General features: G+C 37.4%; 1 protein-coding gene across 1 annotated transcript; it reads left to right on the top strand.

Annotated features, from left to right (window-relative positions):
• The first annotated feature begins 1,142 nt into the window (after positions 1-1,142).
• On the top strand, positions 1,143-24,727 carry EIF3E (eukaryotic translation initiation factor 3 subunit E). Its single transcript, XM_082276956.1, has 13 exons — positions 1,143-1,272; positions 3,013-3,127; positions 6,125-6,242; positions 9,413-9,455; positions 9,910-10,014; positions 11,998-12,123; positions 13,552-13,676; positions 14,366-14,492; positions 16,346-16,447; positions 17,124-17,233; positions 22,765-22,867; positions 23,323-23,457; positions 24,564-24,727. Exons 1-13 carry the CDS (start codon positions 1,183-1,185, stop codon positions 24,600-24,602), a joined length of 1,338 nt encoding a protein of 445 aa, XP_082133082.1. The 5' UTR covers positions 1,143-1,182; the 3' UTR covers positions 24,603-24,727.
• Positions 24,728-26,036: the final 1,309 nt, after the last annotated feature.

Here is a 26,036-nt window from a genome sequence, read left to right as displayed (position 1 = left end):
CAAACAATTCCCTGGGCAGCCAGTACCAATGCTTCCTTATCATTGTCAGGAAAATTAATCCACAAACACCAGAGGTTTATGTCCAAAAAGGAGACAGAGAAGTCCTATTACTTTATTCGAATAAAGGGAGAGGCCATGGGGCATTCCCATGGGGTCTCTCAAATTCTAAGAGGACGTAGCCTCTTTTTTATCCTAATTTCCCATCAGCATTTCCCTCTCTCTTTCCCCATTGGCCAAGGTACTTGAGAGGTGCAGACTCCCCGAATAGCCTAATAGAGATTTCTTTCAAATGTATACCCCCTCTTTTTCTTTTCCTATGGAATTTACGGTTCTTCCCATTGTTTCTTTCATCTCTCAGTATCTAGCTTTTACCTATCTGCAGACCCACAGTTTGTCTGCAAAGACAAATCTATCTCATTCCTTTCACCATGGTTACAAGTAACATGGAAGTTAATAATATTACTGATTCTTCCATTTCTGCTGCTAAACTCAGCAATACACTTCTGCACTTGCTTGGATTTCCCTGCGTAAGCCGTTGTCCAGCACCTCCCCAGCCTCTTTCTTCCATCTCATCTGGCATGGCCTCACCATGGAGAGCTCGGAACCACGGCCAACACGGGCCAACCCTTAGCAAACTTTTCACTTGGTGCCAAGGACAGCTTAGACCCCTTTTCAGATTCTCATTGCCAGATTATATCAAGTCAAGTTCCCACACGACGCACAACGCTCAGATCTGCTTTCAGGATGTTCCCCCCTCCAGAAATCCCACCCTGTGAAGCTGGACTGCCCGAACTGTCGCCCAGCACTCGCTCCAGCGGCGCCTTCACCTCACCCAAGGCGCGAGCAGGGCCCTGCCCCAGCCCCCACACGGCGCACTCGGACCGGCCCTACAGCCGTCTCGGGGAGGGGAGGGGAGGGGAGGGGAGGGGAGAGGGAGAGGGAGAGGGAGAGGGAGAGGGAGAGGGAGAGGGAGAGGAGAGGAGAGCTCGACCATTGCCTCCCCACCCTGGCTCGCCGCCGGGGTCTGTCTCCGTCCCCGCCCCGGCGCCGCCGCCCGCTCGCCCCCTCCCGAGCCCACAGTGCGCAGGCGCCGGCTCCCCGCGCCGGGGGGCGGGGCCGCGCAGGCGCAGCGCCCACAAGAGCCCCGTCGCGCCTCTGCCTTTCCCTTCTCCCGGCGCCAAGATGGCGGAGTACGACCTGACCACCAGGATCGCGCACTTCTTGGACCGGCACTTGGTCTTCCCGCTGCTGGAATTCCTCTCCGTCAAGGAGGTACGTGTTTCTCCTAAGGGTGGGAAAGCCGGCGGTGGGAGCGGGAAAATGTCAGGCCCTGCTGCCAACTGCCGGTGCCTCCCATGGGCCTGGGCGCGCCGCGGCCGGGGCTTCGTCCCGTGGGCCTGGGCACTGCGCGGGCCGGGCGCGGCCCGTGAGGGATTCGGAGACTCCGTAGGGAGGAGCTTGGGGTTCCTGTGCCGCGTGGGTCGAGGGGCGAAGCGTGTGGGGCTGCCCAGGGAGGGACGGGAGCGGAGCCGAGAGGAGGCCTGAGGGAGCCGCTCCTTGGTCACGCCGCGCAGCTCCTCGGCCCCTCGCTTGCGAGGCGGCTCAGAATTCCTGTACTTTCTTCTTCCTCGGATTTGGTGTAGTGTATTTCCCTCACCTATATTCGGAGAAAGGAGAAGCCGAAGTTCTCCCTTTTAGCCGTAGTTCGCAGTCCCGCAGCGTGGGACCCCCTCTATAGCCCTGCTGCTCTTACTGCTCGGGCCGTCCCGCAGCCGGAGCTCAGGGCGGTCTGTGGGGTTACGCCACTGATACTAATTAATTTTAATTTGAAACCCGTGTTATCACGAAGTTGTGTTGGGACCAAATATAAGCCCCTATGGAATTATCCCTTGTTAGTCGTCTTACAAATATTTTTAAGTTATGTTGCTACAAGAACCCACTAATGCTGAAGATACCTCAGACGAGTGCTTCAGGCACTTTAGACTCTCAGCAGTCTAAACTATTCTAAAATGGGAGCAAAATGTGTAAAGTTATGTAAGTTTTGAATTTAAAATAGGTCTTATTTTAGCCTTCAGAAATGAACTGATTAACCATGCATACATTGAGACAACTTGACCTAACCAGCTGTCATGTCTAGCATGTGGATTTTGCTTAATGTCTGTCATCTTGGGGGCATTTTTACATTAGCATTTTTATGTCAGCTGAAGTTAGTTAAAACGGTTAATTTTGTAGTGCTAATTTTGAACAACACGATGTTCAGAGCTGAATTAGAACTTCTACAGATTCTATATCTGAGATGTCCACAAATGTGGTGTGGTGAGTTGTAATACAGCTCTTGTGCAAATGCACTGTTGAGGAATATACTGGATTTGGCCCTCACCTACAACTTCAGCACCTAGCAGTGTTTTGCAACTCACTGCTGAATTACGGATATGAACTCTAAAAAACAATTTGAGAAGTTTAAAAGCACACTATCCAATTACATAGCCACTCTAAATTTATTCTTATGCTATAGACCTAGCAACATACATTAGATTAAACTGCACTACAATTAAATTATAAATTTAATCTTGTGCGTCTCTTCTGAGAGCCACTTTAAGTAATTTAACTAGTCCATGGTGTTCAGCATTTTATTTTGTGGAAAGTATTCTGTATTTTAAAAAAAAAATTATGAAAGTTTTATTATTTTTTAAAACATATATACATATATATATAATTTTGCAGTAGGAATTACTTTTCCTGTTAAGAGATTAGTGATGTTGAATTCTAATTAGTTTTTGAAGTACCTGCTTTCATATATAGCAGGCAAGATTTGATGTTTTGCCAAGACTGAAAATGCAGAGGGACTTTATAGTAAGTCCCATACTCCTTATGATAGAGCTGCGAGATTTGATATTTAAAACAATTCAATTGTACAAAAGTCCATAAACTGTGCCATAAAAGTAACTACATAATATGAATTGAAGCTGTTTAACACTATTCAAATGAATCTGTTAATAATTCCTGTTTCAGATATACAATGAAAAAGAGCTGCTCCAAGGAAAACTGGATCTCCTTAGTGATACCAACATGGTGGATTTTGCTATGGATGTGTACAAAAATCTTTATTCTGATGAAATTCCTCATGGTAAGCTGCTCATTTAAATGTAAAACTCGTTTTGCAACCTTTCTATATAAAATAATGAATAACTAGTGGTAATTTGCTTGTTGCAGTCAAAAACTAGAATATTGTTTAACTTCAGCATTACCAAAAGGATGTGCAATACTGAGACAAATAGAATGCCCTAATCCTGGGAAGTTTGGGTTTGTTGGTCTGTCAGGAACTTAACCTTTGAGTGACCTCTTAAGTACTTCAGTGCTGATTTGGTAATTTCAGGCACTTTAAAGGAGTTGTGCTAGCTTTTCATCTGTCAAACACTATTGCACAATGATTTGGTGTCATTTGGTGACTTTTTCTTTAAAGCATCCATTATGTTAAGACAAGAGTTGCATTGTAAGTAATTCCATTAGTCTCTCTGTCTGTGGCTGAGTTTTAGACTTTGGAGAGAGAAAGATGTTTTTGAAAACGTGTGTTTTCCTTAGTTCTGTCAATATAAAAATTGCTGCTTCTCTAGAAGAACATAAATTTAAGATTGTAATGAATATGATCTCTTACTATCTTATCTGTGATTTTAGTAACTTTCTCGTTTACTGCTTACATTTCTATCATCTTGAGGACCATTTGGGAATGGTGACAAAATTAGATTATCTGGCTTTCTCTAATTTCTATCCTTCATGGGTGTTTTGATTTTAAGGTTTTTTTTTTCCAGGGTTTTTTTTTTTTTAATGGGTCAGGTGTTTTGTTTGTTTCTTCCTGACATAGTCTTTCAATATCCGCTGTCTCCCTGTTTCTTTGTCTTTTTTATGTTGGGGAATTCCTCACCTTTTTCTTAGCAATTGGGACTAAAGTCTACTTTGCCTGCATCTTAGGAGGAAGAGACTTGGGTGCTGTTGCATTCTTCCTCTGGGTCTTGCTCTTTTCAGGCTCTTGAAACTGCACAGATGGCTACTTGCCTCTTTGGAAGAAGAGAACTGATAGACTAACGGACATTGAAATCAATATTTTGACCAAGTCTGTGCTAGCACTAGATGTTATGGGCAAATGTACCATGACACGTGGGACTTACAACATGTAATGAGTACCAGAGGGTTTCACTTCTGTAATCTAAGAAACAGTTGTAACAATAGCTTCACCTTTAGGTTACTTAACTTAACAGGTCTACTGATTTAAAAAATTAGGCTGTCTCAGGGCTATAAAAAAATCTCAAAGCTGAATAGGTATTCCTCTTTCTTTCCCTGCTTCAGCCTTTTTGAACTGTTGAATATTATTGTTATCAGTAGTAAATAAGGAGTAAAATACTAAAGTAGTAAACAACACAAGAAATAGCGATTCTAGCAGACTTCCGCAAAGTAACTACTCCAGTGTCTTTGGAATTCTGATTATAGGCAGTTACTTAAGCAGGTTGCCTAAGAGTATAACTTCATAAGGTCACAGCTGCAAGAAAATTGAATGAATTTGCTCCCTTGGAGATCTGCCTTCATTGAAGACCAGCAATTTCCACACTTGTTTGAAAAGAGTATAAGAAAAACATTACATCTCTTAAGATTTTATATCATCAGTTTGGCAGGGTGTTGTTTTGTTATTGTCATTGGGGTATTTTTTTGGTGGGTTTTTTTGTTTGATCTGTGGCTTTTATTCAGTTAACGTAAACAGAGCTAGTTCTTGCACACGGAGTCCATTGTTCAAGGTGCTTACTTGCACAGCTTCCTATGCAAGGGCCTTAACTTTTGAGATCTCTCTGGTATGTGTCATCTTCATGTATTAGTGCTTATCACAATGTGTATATGGGCAGGTGGTTCTTACTTGTGGAATCACTGGTGTCATTAGTAGTTTACGCTATTCCTTTTTAAGACTTCACTTTTTAAAGTACTCAAAACTAAGTTCACTTACACAGTTATAATTAGAAATGTCCCTGCACAATTTATAGTTGTTTTGTCTTGTCTTCCATGAGATCAACTTACAATTACACATCCAGGAGATGTCGCAGGAAAACATTTTCGTATTATTAGTAAGTCAACTGAATGGGTTTTTTTTTTTCCATCTGTTTCCCCTTCTTTTATAATCTCAAGAGTCAACTGAAGTTGGAGATAATTTCTCCTTATTGGAACACTTCCTGTCAGGCAAGTTGTTCTTATATTTAGGTTGAGTCACCATTATGGTGTTAGCCACCTTGGGCATCCTGTTCAAGTACCTGTGTAGTCAAATCGTTAACGAAATGTCAGCTGTGTTCACCGTGGCATTGAGTGTTCTGGTGTGTGGCTCACTTTCACAGTTTCCTGGATTTATCTCCTGGGATTTAGTCTTGGGTTCTCTGATCCCATGTTTCTTGGGTCACATAGCCAATGTGAGGGTGATTTTTCCTTTTTTTTTTTTTGTTTTTTTTTTTTTTTTTAATGTGTACACTTTTCTCAGTTTTATTTAAGTCTTCATTTTATTGCATTGCTAGCACTTGGTGAGGATTTTGGGGTCTGTGTAAAATAATCACCCTAAAACTGGTAGCTCAATTTCCTTTCAATTTTTTGTAGAGGGCTTAATGCTTCCATTAAACATGGAGTGTTCAGAATCATAATTTTGCAGGTTGAGCTGCTTGAATATTTTTCCTGTCAGTTTTAGTTAAGTACTCTATAAATGTTCTTTCAGAACCTGGTCATCAGTCAGAAGAAAACCAATCTTTGTGGTATCATTAGACTGTTTACTTTTTTCCAAGTTTATTTGGAATAAGTGAACTTAGTTAAAAGTTTTTTCTCCCTTAGTGAAAGCCTGAAGATACCTTGTCTAATGCAGACTCTGCTACAGCTGTACCTGCTCTCTGGTGGCTTCCACACAGGAGGAAAAGAACCAAATGTTAGAAGTTTTTACTAAGTTACAGAATTATTAGATACAGCTGGGTTTGAGACTTGACTGAGAGGACAAGTGAGGTAGGAATTGGGAAGATGTGTTCAGGTGTCAGCACCATGAAATTACAGGTTGGTTCATGTAAAAACTTAAAGCATTATATTAAAGTCTTTTTGTTTGTGTGTTCAGCTTTGCGTGAGAAAAGAACAACTGTTGTTGCACAGCTGAAGCAGCTTCAGGCTGAAACGGAACCTATTGTCAAGATGTTTGAGGATCCAGAGACTACGAGGCAAATGCAGTCCACTAGGTAATTTCTACCATAATTTGTCAGGATGGCTTGTTGGTACCTCTCAACTGTTGCTGCTAGAAATGCTTTCTGTTCAGTGACTGCAAGAAAGACATTTTTATTTACAGACAGTATTTAGGTAGTGCTTGTGGTCAGGTAATCGAAATTGCTGGACAGCTTGCTCTTTTCAGTGCTTTTACGTGTTGTGCAAAAGACATCTATTGTTTCTAATATTTGTGAATCAACTTGGGACAAGTGACTGTCATGATCCAGTGCAGTCCAATCACAGGGGCTTTTTTGTTTGATTGGGTTTAGGGGTTTTTGAGGGAAAATATGAGCTAAAGTAGTTCAGATTCTCTTTTCTGTCTTCCAGAAAAGATTATGGAGTGTCATACTAGTCTGGGAGGCCTGGAGGATGAGCATCCTTTCAGCCTCAGAGCACATATTTCTTTAAGGTGTTCTGTCCTTTTCCTGCTTGCTTGCTCCATGCCCAAATTGTTCCAACTTGTTGGTGTGAGGTAGTGCTCATAGTAGTCTTTTAAAGATGCATCCAATTTCTTCTAGATTTTCTTATGGGAGTAATTAAAGTAGAATGAGTTTGTCTGCACTATCGTATCTAAGGTCTATCAGAGTTTCACCATGGTTAAGCTTGAGCTGGGCTCTGTAGGAGAGTTTAGCTGTAGTCACTGAGGAGTAACTGCCCCTTCAGCAGAGAGCTGGGCACGTATTTGTTTGGCATAAATGACTCCTTGTTTCCTTTACATAGGAAACATTATTATTGCTGTTGTAAATGTGTCTGACAAACTGGAATATTAATTGGATACCTTCTTCAGCCTTACCTGCCCTAAAATTTTAAGTAGAGCGTACTGTATCAGACAGAGAACCTATGGCTCAACTTGAATTTCAAGGTGAGGCCTGTACTTGGGTGTATTGTTGGCAGGCTTTATGCATCCACTGATATGGAAGGCTGTAACATTACTTCTGGAACTTTTTAGAAAAGTATTGAATGTACAAACTCTTCTTTCTAGTCTGCAAAAATCTTCTTTGTTTGGGAACAAACCCCCTGAAAAATATGGGTCCCTCAAGGGAGAGGAATTTGATTAGAATTTACACTGTTTCAAATACACATTATCATCCTTTTTTTGTTGCCTCTGTTCTTTTTTCCACTCTTTGCATTGTTTTCAGAATTTGTAATAGATTAATTTAAATCTTGGTCAGTGCAGAAATGGTGAGGTGCAGTGTATTGTGTCTCAATGCACACATGAAACAAGATGTCAGAAGGAGTCATGAAATCTGTAAGCTTTGCAGCATGTCAGGAGAAGCTTATTTTCAATCTTGATTTCACCAGACGTACTTAGGCTTCTGCTGTAAAAATATTGTTAACTAAGTAAGCTGCCTTTTTATCTGATTTCAGAATGGATGTTCATGTCAGATAATTACATAAAGAAAAGAAATGGCATTTGTTTATGACTTGTGATTATGCAAAGCCAGGAGCCACTTGCTTTTGAAGGTACAGCTTTGAAAGTGAAAGTCCCAGTTACTATGACAATTGAGCCTATCTTAAAAAAAAGTCTTCCTCCACAACTATTCAAATCTAATTGAACATACAGAGATCTTGTCCAATTCTTGCTTTGCTTTTAGCCAGTTTTTTAATAATAATTAGCCTTAGAAAAATGTTACTAAAATACTAGTATTTTGTGGGATATATGCTCTGTTACTTGGCTTTTGATTCACAGACTTCTTCAACAGTATGTACTTCAAATTGGAAATGCCTTGTTTGGGAGCAAGAGATGCAGTCAGTAAATGCATGGAATATAACTTGCCTAACACTATAGACTATTAGCCCTACTATTCATATGCAGCAAATTCTGTTTTAGAACTGGTATGTGATTTGTGTTTGTAAAATGTCTGGAAACCGCACAGCTCAGAAGTTCTAGTTTTGGTTATTGGCTCGGCAGCAGTTCTAATCCAGATTATTTGGGTTGTAATGGGTAGAATTGGGCTGAAATATGTCCATCTGTCTAGACCTGAGTAGTGTGCTGTAGATAATAGGAAGAACTTTTGAGAATTTCTGTTGGTGATTTTGAATCTGTATCAAATTCAGATAGCTGCATATTATCATGACTTTAGACACGGCTTTTTATCTGTGGTGACGTAGTTTGGAATATCTCAGTCTGGGAAATAAAGTGTAAAGGAGATTTTGCAGGTAGAAGTTCTTTCAAGAATAAGCCAAAACATTCCACTTCTCTAAGCTACCGTTGGTGGACATAGACTTTAAAATTACAGAGCCGTAGTAAGTATTCCTCACCCTTAAAGTATGTTTTACTGGAACAAATCAATGAGATTATTTAATTGCTTTCACAGGTATGACTGGGGATTGTCATTCTTGGCTCATTTGGCAATTTGCCGTTTCCCTGTAGAATCTTATACCATAAGTTCTAATTGAACAAACTCACATCTTTGCAGTCAGTTGATTTCAGAGTAAATAGGAAAATACTCACTTGCGTACAGTTCTTACTGTATCTTTGTCCCGGGGAATTTACAGCTTGCCTCCTGGAGGCTTAAACTTCTCTTTGATCTAGGTAATACTGCTTGTTCTTTTAGTATTAACGTTAAATAAAAAAGAATCTTCAGAGATGTAATCACATGATCATAGATGTTTAGAACTTACTAGAGTATGATTATTTTTTATGGTTCTGTGCTCTGCAGATATTCACTGTGGTAGAGATATGCCTCTGACCCACTCTGTCTCTAACAGTAGGATAAGTTTCCTTTCTACTTCAGTTTACTTTAGTTTTTGCCGTTTTTTCCCATCTCCTCTTCAAATCAAGGCTGTCTAGAGTAACTGCTCTGGAATTGGAATGTGAGAGTGGGAAGATCCCTAATTCAGAATTTAACTTTCATACTGAAAGCTAAGGATGCTATCAAATTTAAAACAACCTTCCACCCTTTCTTAACTGTAGTTGTTGCAGGTGGCATTCATTGTTTAAAATTAAAATAATTTTAAGGTTTTGAAACTTCATGACATTTTAGTAATAGATGACTGTGCTTTTGGACAAGTGGATGAATGACTTTAAATTCATGCTCAGTTTCTTGTGTTTTACCTTTAAAATTGCATTGCATTGTGTACTGTTGCATGGTGGCTATGAATTTATTTTGTAAAACCAGCACTTTTTATTCTTTTATTATAGAGATGGTCGGATGCTGTTTGACTATTTAGCTGAGAAGCACGGGGTAAGTGTTTTAGCTGCTGGAGTTCAGTTCTAAGTATGTCCACCCAACTTCCCTCACAGCTGACAGCACTTTGACCAAGTATGGCCTAGCATTTTGTCCCATCTCCTGTCAATGTAGCTAATAGGCAGAATTCCTAATACTAACATATTTAAGCCTTTGAACTTTTAATTTTTATACAAACAAAAAAAAAAAGCTGAAACTTAATGCTAGCTGCACCTATGTAACTTAGGTGTGATTTACTATGTAATGCAGGATTTCACCTTTTTCCAGTGTTGGTGTAATCTTTCATTCCACAGCACAGATTGAGAGTATAATTGTTTTCTATTGTCTTTTCCTATGTACAATGTCTTTTGAAAAGCTACAGATTTCAAAGCTCATTCTACTATTAAAATTGGCTTGTGACAGCATGTTTTTTTCCCTAGTGAATAAAAGCTTTTATTGTATTCCTTTTCAGTTTAGGCAGGAGTACCTAGATACACTCTACAGGTATGCAAAATTCCAGTATGAGTGTGGTAACTACTCAGGAGCTGCGGAATATCTCTACTTCTTTAGGGTTCTGGTAAGTTTTGATTGGTTGTTGGTGGGGGGGGTTAGTTTTATGGTTTGCTTGTTGGATGTTTTTTTAATGAAATATTTAACCCAGTAAATTGTCTGTCTTAACTCTTAGAATATAATGCTTTTGAGATTTTTGATGCAATTACTGTGCACTGAAATTGATAGTAATTGTTAATAATCATTAACTATTGTTCAGCAATTCTGTTATTTTCAAGCAGAGCTCAGAATTGTTCTTTAAATTTGTAGGTCTTGTAACATTTAATTATAGAATACAGTGAAATGAATACTTGTTTTTATGAATACTTGATTTTGTGCACAGATGTAGTCAACAGCAGTGAAAAGCTTGCAGGTGGATTGAATGTAATTGGTGGTAATGGTGAACTGCCAGCTTCTTCCCTGAACTCTCATCTGTCTTCTCTTGAGTTCTGTGATGGATTTAAGAGTATAAATCATCTCCCTACAAAATGTAGACAGCTCAGATGATAAATATAAAACCAGATCCATCATCTCTGAAGCAACTCTTTTCATGTTGTTATAATTCATATCATTTGTTACTGGTGGGAGTGAATTTTGAGAATGGAGATTTGATGTCTTGTAAGAATCTCAGCACAGTAAATTTATTGTTGGTAGTCAGTGAATGTGCTGCTTTACTAACAAATGGAAATTTAAGCTAACTTGAAAATCCAGATAATGTAGCTAGAACAGCTGCAGTACCTAAAAGCAGTTATTGTGAATAGCTACTTATAATTAACTGATTTGGAGCCAGCACAGAGCATGTGAACCTTCTCAACTAAGTATCTGCTAAACTGGCACCGTGGTTGCCTGGAAGATACACAGTTTGTAAGTCAGTATGTCATAGATCTGTGCAGTGATTGCTGAAAACGTGCAGTGGTTCATACGTGGATGCTTTTTTCTTGCTAATTTCTATTCCCATCTAAAAGTAATCTTAACTCTCTGAAATACTGCAAGAGGAAACCACAATAATTTCTGTAATTGGCTGTAATTAAAGAAGAAAAATTGGAAAATGTATCTTTAATCAGAAGAATAGGGCTTAAAGTAGGAATGAGTTGAATTCTTAGTCTAAATTTTGATGCTAAAGCTGACTTTCAGTGTTAAAGGTTCTTTTTATGTGCCAAGAGGGAAAATGAAAGTTACATATGTAGTTTTGTGGGCAACTGTCCTTAATTCTTCATGCCTTTTTTCTGGGCATAGCATTATGTTCTTGTATGTCAAGTAACTAATGTCAAAAAATGAAGTACTGATTTTGTGCTGGTAATAGCTTAGTACAGGACTTCTGTTACTAATTCTGATGGGAGAAGATTTGTTTAAAAGTTCTGTGTGATGAAGCATAGTCAGTGAAAGAACTATTGTAACCAGTCTGAGAACAGAATATGACATTGTGAATGACATGGTGCAACTCATTCCTGTGTAAAACTAACACAGCTTGACCTTAGGACTGCCCTTCCAGGAAATAGGTTCACTGCTGCCAAGTTCCACTGGACATTTCTATAACAAGTACACTTCTGGGCAAGACATTAGCAGAAAGAGTTTGGAATGCTAGCTCTTTGAAGGTGGTCACCTACTATTATGAGTTCTTTGGGAACCTGCCTTGTAATAACCTTGTTTTACTAGTTTAGAAGCATTTTTGTATGGTGAAAAAAAAAAAAAAAACCAACCAAAAAACCACACAAAAGAAATTTGATGCTCAGCCTTTTTTTTTTTTTTTTTTTTAAACTTAAACTGCAGCAGTATGCATCTTTGTCTTACTTTGACAGGGTTTCCTAGTTTCCGCATAAGAAATTTTACTATTGATTTTTTTTCTGTACCTAAACTGCTTTTCTGGGGAAAAAAAAAAAAAGCACTTAATTTGGAGAGTTAAACTATGCAAAACTGATGTCTTGTAAATAAAAAATACTGCCCGAAAATATCTTTTGTAGTTTAAAAAAAAATACTAAGAGTGTGACTTTTCTGCTATTGTTGAAAATAGGTTCCAGCAACAGACAGAAATGCTTTGAGTTCTCTTTGGGGAAAACTTGCATCTGAAATCCTGATGCAGAATTGGGATGCAGCCATGGAAGATCTCACAAGACTAAAGGAGACAATAGATAATAATGTAAGTAAAATCTTGGGCATCTTAGCAAGGTGAGAGGTTAGACGTGCTAGTACTCAAGTTTTATTATAAATCACTTGCAGTCTTATTTAGGAGTAGGTTGCCACCTTTTCACTTGATACTTTTGTATTGGCAGTGGGGAAGAGTTGAAGGATGCTTGTGAAGAAATAGTGAAACATTCTCTTTCAAGTTGCTTGCCTCTTAACACCTTACGTTCTCGTCTATATTTTCAAATATATTTCTAATAGAAAAATCTTAAGGATGTGTTTGAGGGCAAGGTATCGTTGTGTGAAATTGTTCTTTAATTTCAGATACTGGTACTATTCATTTTCTGTAAAGAATAAAATGCATGTAAATAAACCATGTTTTTATCTCATGAAGACAGCATTTTTGACAGAAAATGCAAGATAGTTTGTATTTGGAAAGAGTTTTCAGCTAATTCATCTTTCTTGACTAAACTCTTCTGAGTTCAGATGAGTACCAAGAACTTAAGGGGAGAGTGGAGCTGTGGTACTAATTCAGAGCAAATGAAGGCATTAGGGACCTCTGAGTCTTCTCTTTGCTTGTGGAGCTTCACTGGCCATATCTAAGATGTGAAAGTTTTACTGTCTTGAACCAGTCTTGAAAAACCAGAGGTTTTTTTCTGTCCCTCAATCATTCTTTGTCTGTGTGGCAGATAATTAGTGTTAACAAATTTTCTTCTGTAATTTTGTCTGTATGATTCTGTATGGTTATGATAGACTATTTGACTTGTTCATAAAACTCCAAGATTTTTTTTAGGGTAGAATCATAGCAGTTTGTTGTCATGCTCTTTGGAGTGATGATTCATCCTCAGTGTGTTGTTTTGCAGTCTGTTTGAAGTGCTTTTGAAATTTGGAGCTAATACAGGGACTTTGGAATTGGACCGTTGTTTGTCCATTATCAGCAGATTTAAATAAAGATAATGAATTTTTTTTTTTTGGCTGAAAGTGATTGTAGAGTTCCATCATTGTCCGAGGGTCTATGGCAAAAAAAAAATCTAGTGAGGATTTAGAAAGGAAATAAAACAGAAAAGGTGAAGAAGTCAAGTTGTTTCTCATATCACATCTGAAGAGGGACTACAAGGAACAAAATTCAGAATTAAAAAGGGAAGTAACTTAGGTTAGTGTGGTGGTCTTAGCTAAAATCTGTTTTGCCATAAACAAAAGGCAAATTTCAGCAAACAATTTGGAATATAATACTGGAGAAGTTATCTTGCTTCTAACTTACAGTAGATGTATCATTGAGATGACAGAAAAAAGCTGGAGGTCAAACTTAGCCTGAGAGTGATGACAGTTACAAGGAGCTGATGCAAAATCACAAAATTTTGAGCAATTACAGGTTTCTGTGGATTAGTATTCAAGCAAACTTTGTGTTGTGTTTGACTTGAACGAATGTTACATTTTCTCTTAGTCTGTCAGCTCTCCGCTGCAGTCTCTTCAGCAAAGAACATGGCTCATCCACTGGTCTCTGTTCGTGTTTTTTAATCATCCTAAAGGGAGAGACAACATCATTGACCTTTTTCTCTATCAGCCACAGTAAGTTGTGTTGTACTATATGGGGGTCTTTAAATCAAATTGAAGGCAGATGATGAATATGCAAGCTTGCTGAACTTAGGGTTGCAGGGGTGAAGGTATTGTTTTATTCTGATTTTGAAAAAGCTGTTTAGAAAGATTCTTGAGGGAAATCGAGACTAAAAATGAGAATTGAAACACTGTATCTATTTGTGAGAGGATTGACTTACATGTAGATCTAGTAGTCTTTGTTGTTCTCCTTTGGATGCTCTCTGATAGCTAGATATGTTTGTTATGTTGTGGCACCCAAAACGGCACACAGTACCAACATGAGGCTGCCCCAGAGCAGAGCAGGACAATCCCCTCCCTTGCCCAGCTGGTGATGCTGTGCCTGATGTTCACCAAGACACAGCTGGCCTTCCTGGCTGCCGGGACACACTGTGATTCATAGGCAACTTGACCAGGACCCCCAGATGCCTTTCTGCTCTCCAGCCTCTCATTCCCCAGTCTGTACATAGATCCAGTGTTGCCCTGTTCCAGATGCAGAATCTGATGCTTGCCCTTGTTATACTTAATACAGTTGGTGATTGTCTAGCCCTCTGATTTCTGCAGGGCCTCTCTGCCTTTGAGGAGTTAACAGCTGCTCCCATTTTAGTGTCATCAGCAAGCTTCAGTGTACCTTTGAGTTCTGAATCTGTGTTTTTTCTTTCTAGGTATCTCAATGCAATTCAGACAATGTGCCCACATATCCTCAGATATTTGACTACTGCAGTCATAACAAATAAGGATGTTCGTAAACGTAGACAGGTGCTGAAAGATCTAGTCAAGGTTATTCAGCAGGTAAGGACTGCAGTATCTGATATTTTCTGCCTCTTTATTAAGGAGACTTCATGATAACTTTCTTCTAATAATAAACCTGGGTTAGGATTTGAGGTATTTTGATTTTTTTTTTTGTCAGTTAAAGTCCTTACTGAAGTAAAGTGTGTATCAGTCAGTAGGAGGACGGAACAGTTTTTTTTCTCCTTTCATATACATGAGCAGTGTATGCACTCAGTTCTTACTTTCTATATGATTAAATGCAGAAAATTCAGTGAGATGTGAATGGGTTTGGATCTGATTCTTCGTTTTCAGTCATCTGTACGAAAAACTGTTGTATGAATAAGGGTTCTTTCTTACATTTCAAAACCACTGCATTGTCTGTGTTGGTCTGAGTTCACATGCATTCTCTTAAAAATGGTTCTGTTGTCAAAGTTTCATGAAGATGGAGATACAGAGAAGAGCAGTAAAAGAGTTGCTTGGTAGCAATCAACAGGGTTATGGCCCAGATTTTTATGTGTGACAGTACAGTTTTTACAGGCTAGCAGTCAATTATAACCGCATCAGGCATAACCACATCAGTAGGGAAACTACCTATGCAAAACTCAATCAATGCAAAGATCAAATTTTAGTCACAACTTAATCTGTTTTTAACCATTAGTGTACAAAAAGTAGCATAAGAAGCAGTAAATGAGTGTTAAGTGTTATGACTCATCTTTTTATCTAAAATCTGATTGTAACATTGAGCTTCTAATATAATGTGAATTTCTAATACTTGAAGTAAGTAACATTTTACAACTTCTTGTTTTTGTTTAATCTTGCACACCATTAGGGTATTCCTTTTGAAAATATCAGCTTGGGCTATGGTTTTGAAATCTCCTATCAGATTTCTTAGTACTCACCTACTCTGTATGATTCATGATATTAAATCATGATGTGGTAGAGGTTTTATAGATGGGAAATAACTTACGTGGTACTGCTCTAGTAGTAGTAAAAGATTGTTTATACTTGCAACATCTTTGCAAGTATTGAACAGATAGGTAAGCATTTTGTTGTTTATTGAATTTAAGAGATGCTCATTCTAAGACAGTTTTGCAAAGTGGATGTTAATAATGGTTAAGTGTAATTTTGGTGTGAAAAACATTTACATGTAAAGCTGAATTTGGGATTGTAAATACAATTCTTTGGGTAAGAAAAAAATAACTTCGATCCATTAAAAAAAAAAATCTCTTTTAGGAATTCCCTTCATCTGTTGATCTTACTGTATGCTAAAGCAGATATTGATAGATAATGATTTAAGCTGTCTTAAAATATGCGTGAGAAACACTTAAGGGGATGTTTAATTACATCTGAATTGATACAATTGTATATAGATATAGTGTTGCCTCTGCCTGGTAACTGAGAAAGTTGAGTAACTTCTGTAATGCTGAAATAAATTGAAGTAGTTTGTGTATAGAAAGTAGCATTTTTGTTAGCTATGTTGTCCATGAAAATCAAATAATCATTCAGTTTAAAGTATGAAGGATTTGGTGTTGGAGTCATCTTTGAAATCAGAATTTAGGAAGACTATTCTATCATATTTTATAAAATTTGGAGGTTTGATACAGAGACAGCTCTAGTCTCTTGACACTTTCCCAACTCAAAGATTGCAGCATTAAATGCTGAAGGTGAGACTACACCTCTGGTTTTTTAACTAGACTATTGGGAGGAAGCACACTTATGTAGCTCTTCTAAGAGGAATTGGAAAGTTCAGTTTTTTTTAAGGTGATGTAGAAATGCTTGTTCCTACTACTAATTTTTTTTTTAAGAATGTAAGGAATACTTGAGTGATCACATGGTCTTGATTTCAAATTTTGTTCCTAATTTTTTTTTGACAGGAATCCTACACATACAGGGACCCTATCACAGAGTTTGTGGAATGCTTGTACGTTAACTTTGATTTTGATGGAGCACAAAAGAAGCTGAGAGAGTGTGAAACAGTAAGACTTAAAATTTTTATAAGACTCATTTTCCTTTCAGTAAAGACCTCTAAGATTCACATTGGACAGCTAATTTGTTTGAAGTGGTGTTTGATTCCATTGTCAGTGTTTTCTGATAAACTTTAATCCATGGTTGGATGCTGTTGTGTTTTTTGACAACTCATTTTGTAACACTTAAGCATGACTTACCATTAAGGATGTAGCTTTAATGTTATAATAATGTTATATTTAAGAAGTTCTAGAAGAAGAAGCAAATAGGTAATCAGGCATTTGGCTGAGCTTCAGGTTTTCCATTAAAGTTTGAGAAATGCTTGAAGAAAAGCTCAGATTTGCCTTCTGTTGTGAAAGATGAGTTAAGGAGTCAAATTCTGTGTTGAAAGGATCTTCAGTAGAGTTAGGACAGCAGTAGAGTTTGACTTTCAGTGGAGTTATTACCTTACTTTCTCCTTGAGTCAGACCTCAGTGATCATGTTAGCATGCAATTTAAATTTAGTAAGATGCTGAACAATGAAGCAATGAAAAATATTGCTAATCTATAGCTTCTCCTCTGCATCTTCGAACATAGCAATAGTGTTTTTAGGTATACTGTGGACTGCTCTTAGTTATTGGCAGTGTCTACCAGTAAATTTCAACTCACATGTTTGTTCTCATGTTCCCTTTCTGCTTACACTTGCAGGTGCTTGTGAATGATTTCTTCTTAGTGGCTTGCCTTGAGGACTTCATTGAGAATGCCCGCCTCTTTATATTTGAGACTTTCTGTCGCATCCATCAGTGCATCAGCATTGGGTAAGAGAACATCTTCATTCCTAAGTTCAGAAAATCAGTCATGGAGGGCAGTTTGACAAACAGTGTAAACTGCAGGAGTGAAGTATTCAGTCATCAGATAAAATCCTAACTGAAATCTCATTTGGATAGTATTCTTTCTAGTTTTATAGCTCTGATGTGATGTACTTGAATACAATTATATTTCAGAGTTGAATTATTGTGTTTAACTTCAAAACAGCCTTTCTCTGCCACCCCTACCCCCCCCCCCACAAACAAGCAGTACTTTCAAGCTAAAGTTGCTATGGTTTTAAGTGGGATCTGTACTGGATTTAGTAGGAACTTCCATACCCAGTGTCACCGAAGTCCTGGTGACTTCATTTGGACCTCAATTCCACATGTTGAAGTGGAGTGTTAATATTAAGTAAATACAAATTGCAAATACAGTAATTGCTTAAATATATTTTTACTTAGTAGATACAGCTACCCATGTCTGTCTTACAGGTATGTTCTTTGAAATTTATTAAATCACATTGCTTTTTTAATGAATTAAATAGAAAACAATGGGTCTTATTCCCTGTGGCACAAAGTGATTCAGCTGTAATAATTGTTATTAGTAAATATGTCTGTTGTTTATTCAAATTTATTTTATAAACGCAGACTTTTCAAATGGATCAGCTCTGATGCCTCTCTTGTATATATATTAAAAAAAACCTAAATGGGAATATATTATGTATGCTTGAGATCTCTTTCCACTTGGCCTTTGCCTACATACCCCATATTTCCACATCCTTTTAATTTAAAGGAAAAAGTGACGTGAAAAACTCTGAATGCTATAAAAATCTCACTGATAGAGAGTAGTGCAGAGATCCTTGAGACAGCAGCAATGAAGACTGTTGAATCGATAAGTTCAGTGGAGTCTTGTTACTAGCTTGTATCCAGAGCAAATGTGTGCATCTAGTCCTTTAAGGAAAGGATTTAACACTGCCTGATTACAAAGGAAAGGATTTGAGAGAAAATTGTCTTAATATTGCAAACTTCTTGAAAGGATTGCTTTTTTTATGGATAGGTATCAGTTGGAGAAAGGACTGATTCTTACTACTTTTAATCTTTAGTCACTGGGTGACATGTTTGTCTTCATTGCCTTTGGAAAATATTTTTTTATCCTTTGTATCAGCTTAAAATAGTCAGTGCCTTTGATGTAAATGGGAAACAGTGGATTTGAGTGTTTTAGCCAGCCGTGGTGTATTGGGTTTAAGCATGTAGTCCTAATAGTAAATGGAACTACATGCTGTGAGCAGAGCTTTTCCATACTTAATATTCATTTTTATAAGAGGGCTAATGCTTCGTCTAAAATTACTTAAAGCAGAGTACTGCACACTTAGGCATAAAGGGGGTTTGAACAAGTATTTGGAAAAAAATCCATAAATACAGTTCTGTTAAAGATGAGTTTCTGGGGAATATAAAGCCCAATAGTGTCTTGCTCTTTCTTACAAATTCTTTTTAGTGATGTGAATACTGCACATACTCAAGCACAAGTTTCCAGTGAAACTAGATGTTTAAGCTTTTTTAACTAGAGACTATATGTCTTTCTAAGAAGTCTTCTCTTACGTAACTCCAGTCAATGAGCAAAGACTCTGCAGTGTGTATGTTAAATATTTTTCAAGTCTTGTATCAAAAGATATTGATAAACTGTGGGCAACATACCAATGATTCATTATGGCAAAATTGTGGTAGGTGATTGCCATTGATTTAGTGTTTATGACTTATAGTTCATATTTTTTGTGCTGATATCTCAACTTTAGGTATGACAAAAGTTATTGCAGTTGCCTGCCCTTGTTATGTGTGAGTAATCCTGAATATAGGTAGCAGTGTCCTTTCTTTATAAGCATTATAGTGTATTCTGAGGCAAGTGATAGATTTGGAGTTGAGACATTTGTTTCAGAATGACGTGGATATTCCTACCACATATCCGTAAGTTAATTGCACATGGAATCAATCATCTGTAATGAGGTGGTTCTCAGTATGTCATTCCGTTTTTAATGGTGGATGTCAGCCTTAAATTTCTTTGCAAGCTGTAACAATCATTAGATTTGGGCTGATTAAATTAGGTGCCTAAGTATTTTGTAGTGTATTTCAGACTTGCTTTTGAAGAAATTAGCCAGTTGAAATGTTTCGTTGAAATGAATGTTTGGCTGAGGCATAGTTCTCGCATTTCTTTGTTTGCAAGTGATTTCCACTGCTAATCCTGGAGCCAAACTAGATGGTTGTAACACAGGGCTTGATGAGTACTGTTTAACTATGCAGAATGAATTTGAAAATAGTTAGTGGGAAACTTGCTATTCCTTATATTAAGTAGAAAATAAATGCCTGTTTAATTTTTTATCTACTTAGATCTGGGAGGGAGCTGACATTTTTCCAAAGGACATAGTTGATTTGTCAGTTGTAATTTCAAGTTTATACATCCCAAATCACACTGTGATTTGTTTGCTGTTTGAAATACCATGTTTAATAGGGAGTAATAGATGAAGCTAATTCTTAATGTGTTTTAGTTAGTTTGATATGCCTGCATTTAATTGGAGAGCTGAATATGCTTCGTTCTTCTTTTGTACTGCACACACAAAACGATATACAAGATGGGCTTGTTCATATATGAACATGTGAGGAATTCAATACGCTTGCCTTTTAAGTAAATGAAAACTTAAGTAACACTAGCCCTAGCATGACCCAAATAAGTGAATTTCCTTATAAAACAGGGGAACGGAAATGATTAAAAAATTATTTTTGCAACTGTTTTGACAAAACTGCCATTCAAAATTAGCTGTAACTTGAAATGGTTGACTATTCTGTAACTACTAATAGTATTTCTTCATTATAATTGATTTAATTTTTATTGAATTATAGCAGGAATCTTTAAAAACAGTGGTAACCTATAATACAACTTTCATTGCTTCCTTTCCTTAATATTAATGGTGTTAATATGTATTTGTAAATCCAAATGTGCCACTATTACTTCAGCTGTCAAACCTGTATGAAGCTAAGATGTATTTTATATCTCGAGAGTTTTAAATACATGTTCTAACTGTGTTAGGAGAAAAGTGTTTGGTACAGAATTGTAGTCAGGGTACATCTTCAGTGCATTCACTCTGGAAGGATAAGGAATACTTTTTCAGCCGTGAGTGTTAACTTCACCAGGAAAATACCTCTATGTTATACATCCATGCACTTTGAGTGGTCCTGGCTGCTTCAGTGTAGGCTGCAAGGAGACTCTTAAGAGGGAATCTAGTTGCCACAAGTGTTGGAGGAAGATAATCTCTTGTGTCAAAGATGTGATAAAGTTTTGTAATAGATTTATTCTTTATTCACTAAAAGATAATTGTTACCTGACAACTTCAGTTGGTTTATATTAAAATTTAAAATCTATGCAAGTCTCAAAGCTACAAGTTGAGATAAAATAGGTTTTTACATTCTTTTTACTCTGTCGTTTTCATTCTATGATTTTTAAGTTTTCCAGATAAAAGTGCAGGAAAATAATACTTATACAGAAGTGTGTTATTTCTGTTGTGTTGCTCCATATATACTATATGTTATTTCAAAAAACACTTTTTTGTTTAAAAAAAGCCATTTCTGAAGCGGCTGAGCTAGTAGTAAAATGTAGATAAAATAGGAAAAGGTAGAATTATTTGCTAGTAACAAATGTAAAATACTTCATAGTTTCTTGATTGGAATGATTCTCTAGAAATCTGTGCTCTCTTCTGCTCTAATTTCACAGGGACTTTGTTAAGGAAAAAGGAAAGTGTAGGTGCTGTAGGTTGGAAGTCATCTGGTTTAATCCCATGAACCCAGTTACAGCTCTGAGCAGGTCCCACAGCAGTATTCCATTATGCTGCTTAGTCACGAATCCACTAGTAAAGGGCCTGTCTCCAAGAATGGAGGTTCCACACTGTAATCCCAAAATTGGGTTGCTTAGTCCCCATTGTAGTGGCAGTAGCCTTTCTTGTGGTCATCTGGAAGGAAACTTACTTTAGATAAATCTTACTAATGTTTCTGAAAGAGAAATCTGAGAATTATACTCACGCCCATGTACTTTCAGTCTAAAGTGTCTTTTGTTTCAAGTCAAATGTTTAACATCACTGATTAGGGGTAATAAAGTGATTGTACATTACTATCTATTAAAGTATCTCATGTTCTGTCCAGATGACTGATAATTCCACAAAAATTTCCATCCCTGATACCTTCTGCTCTTGTCTGCCTTTACAGTTGCTAATTCAAACTCAGATTAAAAGGTCTACTGGAACAGTAGCAACTGGAGTTGGATTTTACTTCTCCTTACTTTGCCAAGTTCAAACACTTTTTACCCATTTGTTGTGTTATTTTGCTGAAGTGAGTCAGTGTAAATCCAGTATGTTAAGCTACTTTGGGTTTTTTTTCTATTCACTTCATGTTTATCTATGGAAAAAAATGGAATTTGTTTTATAGTTGGGAGAAAGGTGAGAGATCAAGACCATATAGGAGAGACAACTGTATAAAAAAGAGTATGTAGAAGTCCAGCCAGGTAGATGAGCTAATAATTGATAGTTTATAAAGTATTTACTTGATGCAAATAATTGTCAAGAAGAAAATCACTTTTTCTGGTGGAGAAAAATACATCAGGCAAGATCCTGTAAAATGGTGAGAAATTGACCTCTTGTGCAACTCAGCATAGCCAGCTGGCTTTTTATTCATGCCTGTAGCCCTTACCTCATGTTTGTTACCTTTTTCTGAAAGCTGATGGAAGAATGAGCGTTACAAATGCCCTGTATGAGCCAACTGCCAGCAGGAAGCTAAAGGAGTTAGCTAGAAAGCCACAGGAAACACTATTAGGAGGAATTATTCCTGGACAAGAGTGCTTGTTTGATTAAGAATTTTCCTTTCTCTGTTCTCCCCCACCTTCCTTCCTTGAAATTGCAAAAAGTTTTAGCATGGTTTATCTGTCATATCTTCTGTACTAAGCTCTGTCTCGTGGGTCTTGTTCCTGAACTTCAGAGTGAAGTTTCCTTGCTAAACATTTTCCTGGACTAGTTAATATATACTTTCTTGACTGCTGATTGCATTTAAATAAGAATAAAAGCAGTTGTTGGGGTTTTTTTTGGTTTTTTTGGGGTTTTTTTTTTTTTTTTTTTATGGTGGTGGTGATATTATGTTAATAGTGAAATTACTTAAATGACAAATTTTCCAAGAATGTTTGTGTAGACAGTTTTTAATAGGAACACAGGAAAATTGTGCTGGTCAAGATTTAAAAGCAATATGGTGTAGTTCAGAATGAGCAAGTATATACTTCAGGATATGAATTTCTTATTTGCAGTGGGGGTGGGAGATGTGCAGGAGAGCATGTATGTAAGTTTTAAAGTCATTTTAGTCAATGAAAGTAAGCTTCCCAGGTATTGCAGTATTTATTGAATCTTGGACTGTGCCAAATTTTGTGTTGGTTTGGCTTGTATTCCATAGTCCCTTGTTATGTTTACCAACATCAGAGAGATTCTCTTTTGTCATTTAATAAGTTTGTTATCTTTTAGTATGTTGGCAGATAAACTAAATATGACTCCTGAAGAAGCAGAAAGATGGATTGTCAATCTAATTCGAAATGCACGATTAGATGCCAAATTGGATTCAAAGCTGGTAAGACCATACATAGAATCATGGAATGGTTTTTGTTGAAGGACCTTAAAGATCATCTAGTTAGAACCCCCCTGCAGGGACACCTCCCACTATACCAGATTGCTCAGAGCCTCATCCATCCTGGCCTTGAGCACTTCCGGGGATGCAGCATCCACAGTTTTACTGGGCAACCTCTTACAGTAATCTAATCTAAACCTACTCTCTTTCAGTTTAAAGCCAGATGGATGCAAGTGAATTTGTTGAGTTTTTCATTAAATTTCTTTTACTTCATGGACAAAGAAAAACAATAGAAATCAGAACTTTCTGTTCCTGGATAAACTGCAGTGGATTTCATTTATCGTGTTTTGCTCTTGTCTGTATCATGATCTGTGAAAGCTCTGAAAGCAGAGTATTACACTAAAGGCCTTTGCATTCTGAGCAATTGTTAAATTTGTTTTATCTTTGCTGGGTTTTAGGGCCATGTAGTCATGGGCAACAATGCAGTCTCACCTTACCAACAAGTGATTGAAAAGACCAAAAGCCTGTCTTTTCGTAGTCAAATGTTGGCTATGAACATTGAGAAGAAACTGAATCAGAGTGGTAGATCTGAGGTTGGTATAAGTTACGTTTTTCTGAATTCTTGCTGTCTTTTTTTGTGAGAGATAAACTTAAGTATAATTCTTAACCTATGCCTTAATTCACCAGATGTGTACCTACTTCTAGTTCTAATAGTAGGAATTACATTGGAAAAGGCTTACTTTGTCACGGTGAGAATTAGACAGTGGGTGGTTCTTGCTTTCTTGCAGCCTTTCTCTTCATCATTAGATTTTCTTCTGTTGTGTAACTGTTTCTGTCATTTGCTGCTCTGCTTCCTTTGAGTGGTCTCCTTTACCACCAGGAAAGGGCAGATTATGAAGTGTGACACCTATGAAAGTAGTTATAATACTTTTTCTAAGTAAGTTGTACTAAAGTATTGTAGGTGCATATGTAGTATTGAAAGAAGAATGAATGGTGCTTAAGACTGGAGCATGGAGGAAGAGTTGTACAAAACCCTAACTGTTAAACCCATTTAGTGAAATTCTAGAAAATGTAATTAAGTCACTGAAAGGTTTAAATAGAACCAGTGAAAATGAGAAAGTTGACAAGATCATCTGGTTTTTTTTCCCTCCGCATTACAGTATGGGAATCTCTGTGAGGGAGAACAGCACGTAAGGGGATGGCTCTGAGGTCTGCTAATGACCCAGCCATACATCTTTAAAACAAACAAAAAAAATCAGAACAAACCACACAGTAAAAGAGCTTAAACAGTGGAAGTTTTATTCCTCATTGCTTGGCTGTAATACTGGTGGAAGTTGGACAAGCAGTGGTGCACTAGTTTATTCTGTTAATGGGAAGTCATGTGGAACTTGTGTGTCATTACTTTCTTTTAAAAGTATAGCTGAAAATTATTCATAGATTTATACTGGGATCTTCTAGAACTTTACTTTTTTGATGCTACTAGCTTGGAGGACTCTACTGTAATTGTACTCAATTACAGTATGTGTGTCTATTATATCAACACTTGCTTTAATCTTACAGGGTGTCCTTCACTAATTAACAACATTCCCACTTCATATCCATATACAGTATTAGAGTTGTTTAACTTAATGTGTCATAAATTTCAGTAAGCATTAGGTAATATAGTAATTTCTTCTAATCCTTATTTTTTCATTTTTAGGCACCTAACTGGGCTACTCAAGACTCTGGCTTCTATTGAAATACTTCTGCAGTAGGGGGAAATCTGTTTATTTGACTAAAAAGCACATAAATATGTAACCTTTTTGAGAAAAAGTAATTATGTGTTAGAGCTAATGTTATTTGAATAAAATTGGCTACTTTTAACAGTCTGTGTGTGTTTGATTTACATATTTTATGTTGTATAGGGACTTTTTATCATAGTGTTCTACAGCATTTTGGATCATGTTTTGCAAAATTTAGGATGTCAGTTCTGTTAGGTTGGTTTGTACCAAAGGATGCTTTTGCTCTCAGACTGTCTGAGACTTTGGAAGCAGGGATTTAAAGATTTTTATTACCTGTTGCAAATGTTGCATTTTAAAAAAATTAAAAGTGGTAGTACAAACAAATAGACAATGTGGACCGTGTTTGAACATGTGGTCAAGCCAAAATCTTTTTCTGCACTTCCATGTTTTTGTTTGTTACAGGAGAAGCTTAGAAGAGAGAAGGCGCATGTAGCCAATATCTTTTAAGAAACCTAACATAGTCTACATGTAGAATAATTTGAGTAGACATTTTGTGTTCATGCTTCAGAATTTCTCCTGTTTGAAATCTCATTTTTAATCTCACCTTGCCTCATGTTGTAAACTTTTTGGAGTAGTTTTTTTGGTTGGAAAGGAGGATTACAAAAGGCCTGATGAGTGAGCTGCATATGGTTTAAAACTTCCATTCTGAAATTTGAAATTCTTAAGATGAACGATGCAAATAAGGGAACAAAACTCTAGTTCAACTATTGGAATTTGAAGGGTTTTTTTAAGTCTTGGGGTTTTCAGCTGCTGTTTCACACTTGCCCGGATTTCCTTAGCACCTTTGCTCTGCAGAATATACCTTAGCATCTTTTAGGAGAACATCACGGATCCTTGTTCTGAGTTCTGTCAGGTAAAGTGACTGATCGCTGAGGTGCATGTTGGAAAGAAAGAGGCACTATCACTGCGTACAGTTTCGTATTTACAGTTGAGGGGAAACACCAGTGATTCACCTTCAGCTTGTTCCAACTGTGACCTGTTTCCCTCAACTCCTTAAGTGCCCGTATTCATCTACATGTGTAAAGTTGTTTTAGCTTGCCAGCACTCCTGCTTACTGTCTGGAATGTCATGTTGACTGGGAAAGGAGAGTAAGTTTAGTAATGTTCAGGCCTAAGGCTAAGACCAGTTTTTACAGTTTTCTTCAGTCCCTTCAGTGGAAGGATTCACAGCAGGGCAAGTCTTCAAGACTTCATGGAGACAGGATCAGTGGCAGTGGGCACAAATTGAAACATGGAAAAAATCCAGTTAGATTTAAGTGGGAATAAAAAATATTTTTAGGTTTTTTGACCTGGAAGATGATCTGGCACTGGAAGCAGTCACCTAGAAATGATATGCAATCTCCACCTTTGGATTTATTAAGTACCTGACCACCCTGACAGATGTAAACCTGC

This window comes from Coloeus monedula, assembly GCF_965178545.1.
Source record: "Coloeus monedula genome assembly, chromosome: 1".
NCBI lineage: Eukaryota > Metazoa > Chordata > Aves > Passeriformes > Corvidae > Coloeus > Coloeus monedula.
This window is presented reverse-complemented; position numbering and strand designations above follow the sequence as displayed.

Coding starts and splice junctions, on each gene's coding strand:
- EIF3E (XM_082276956.1), top strand. CDS start 1,183: ATGGCGGAGTACGACCTGACCACCAGGATCGCGCACTTCTTGGACCGG. Junction 3,128..6,124: donor TTCTGATGAAATTCCTCATG/GTAAGCTGCTCA, acceptor TTGTGTGTTCAG/CTTTGCGTGAGAAAAGAACA. Junction 17,234..22,764: donor CATCAGTGCATCAGCATTGG/GTAAGAGAACAT, acceptor GTTATCTTTTAG/TATGTTGGCAGATAAACTAA.